The sequence below is a fragment of the Penaeus monodon genome, chromosome 27 (genome assembly GCF_015228065.2).
Source record: "Penaeus monodon isolate SGIC_2016 chromosome 27, NSTDA_Pmon_1, whole genome shotgun sequence".
In the NCBI taxonomy this organism is placed as follows: domain Eukaryota; kingdom Metazoa; phylum Arthropoda; class Malacostraca; order Decapoda; family Penaeidae; genus Penaeus; species Penaeus monodon.
Window position 1 is genome coordinate 25,394,641 of NC_051412.1, and position 714 is coordinate 25,395,354.

The following is a 714-nucleotide window of genomic DNA, read 5'->3' on the forward strand; positions in this document are numbered from 1 at the left end:
TCTCCAACTGATGGCAGCAGAACTATGAGGAATGATAACACAAATTCTCCTCTTTTGCCAAATAATCTGGTGAACATTGACTTTGAAATAAGGCAGCCCCAAGTAATACAGCCCCAGCGTCTGTGTCAGTACTGGACGAAAAAGAAGTTACAGATTAAATTTTGTCTTTTTGCAGTTTTAATAGTGTTGATCTGCATGGGGATAATCCATCTTACATCATATGAGATACTAGATGGTACGTATAACCATATCATAAGTCAATGTTATGCAGAAATTGAGAATACACAGATCCTATCTCTTTACTGTTTTTTATACAACAATTATTCACATTTTCTCAGGCATTGGCTTCACTTCAGAGGGTGTACGCGGGAATTCGCATGCATCATCATGGCAGTCGCAGATCCAAAAAAGTAATTCCGGAAAACTTAAGAAGAATAGCCTTGTAAGTTTTTGTTTGGTGAATATATGAATTATGTATGACCTTTTCTTTGCTGTGACCTTCCATTTGAAATATTTTGAAATGCCTTGTAAAGCTTGAGCATAACTACATATTGGCATAACTTTCTCTGAGTATATAATATATGAGCTGAAAATGATATAAAATATATTAACTTGGGAACACTGAAATAAAAAAGCATCATGCTAAATACTAAAAGAAACTGGTATTAGATTTGCTTTAACTTACAAAAATCAGAACATGAAAGTTTGTTAAGT

The 714-nt window shown here is 33.9% G+C and overlaps 1 protein-coding gene across 1 annotated transcript in view; it reads left to right on the forward strand.

Annotated features, from left to right (window-relative positions):
* Positions 1-714, forward strand: part of LOC119590720 — a gene marked incomplete in the record, with an annotated part of 9,134 nt that overhangs the window by 5,792 nt on the left and 2,628 nt on the right. The window contains 2 exon segments of the mRNA XM_037939409.1: positions 1-235; positions 339-442. Of these exon segments, the coding sequence (XP_037795337.1) occupies positions 1-235; positions 339-442 (339 nt within the window).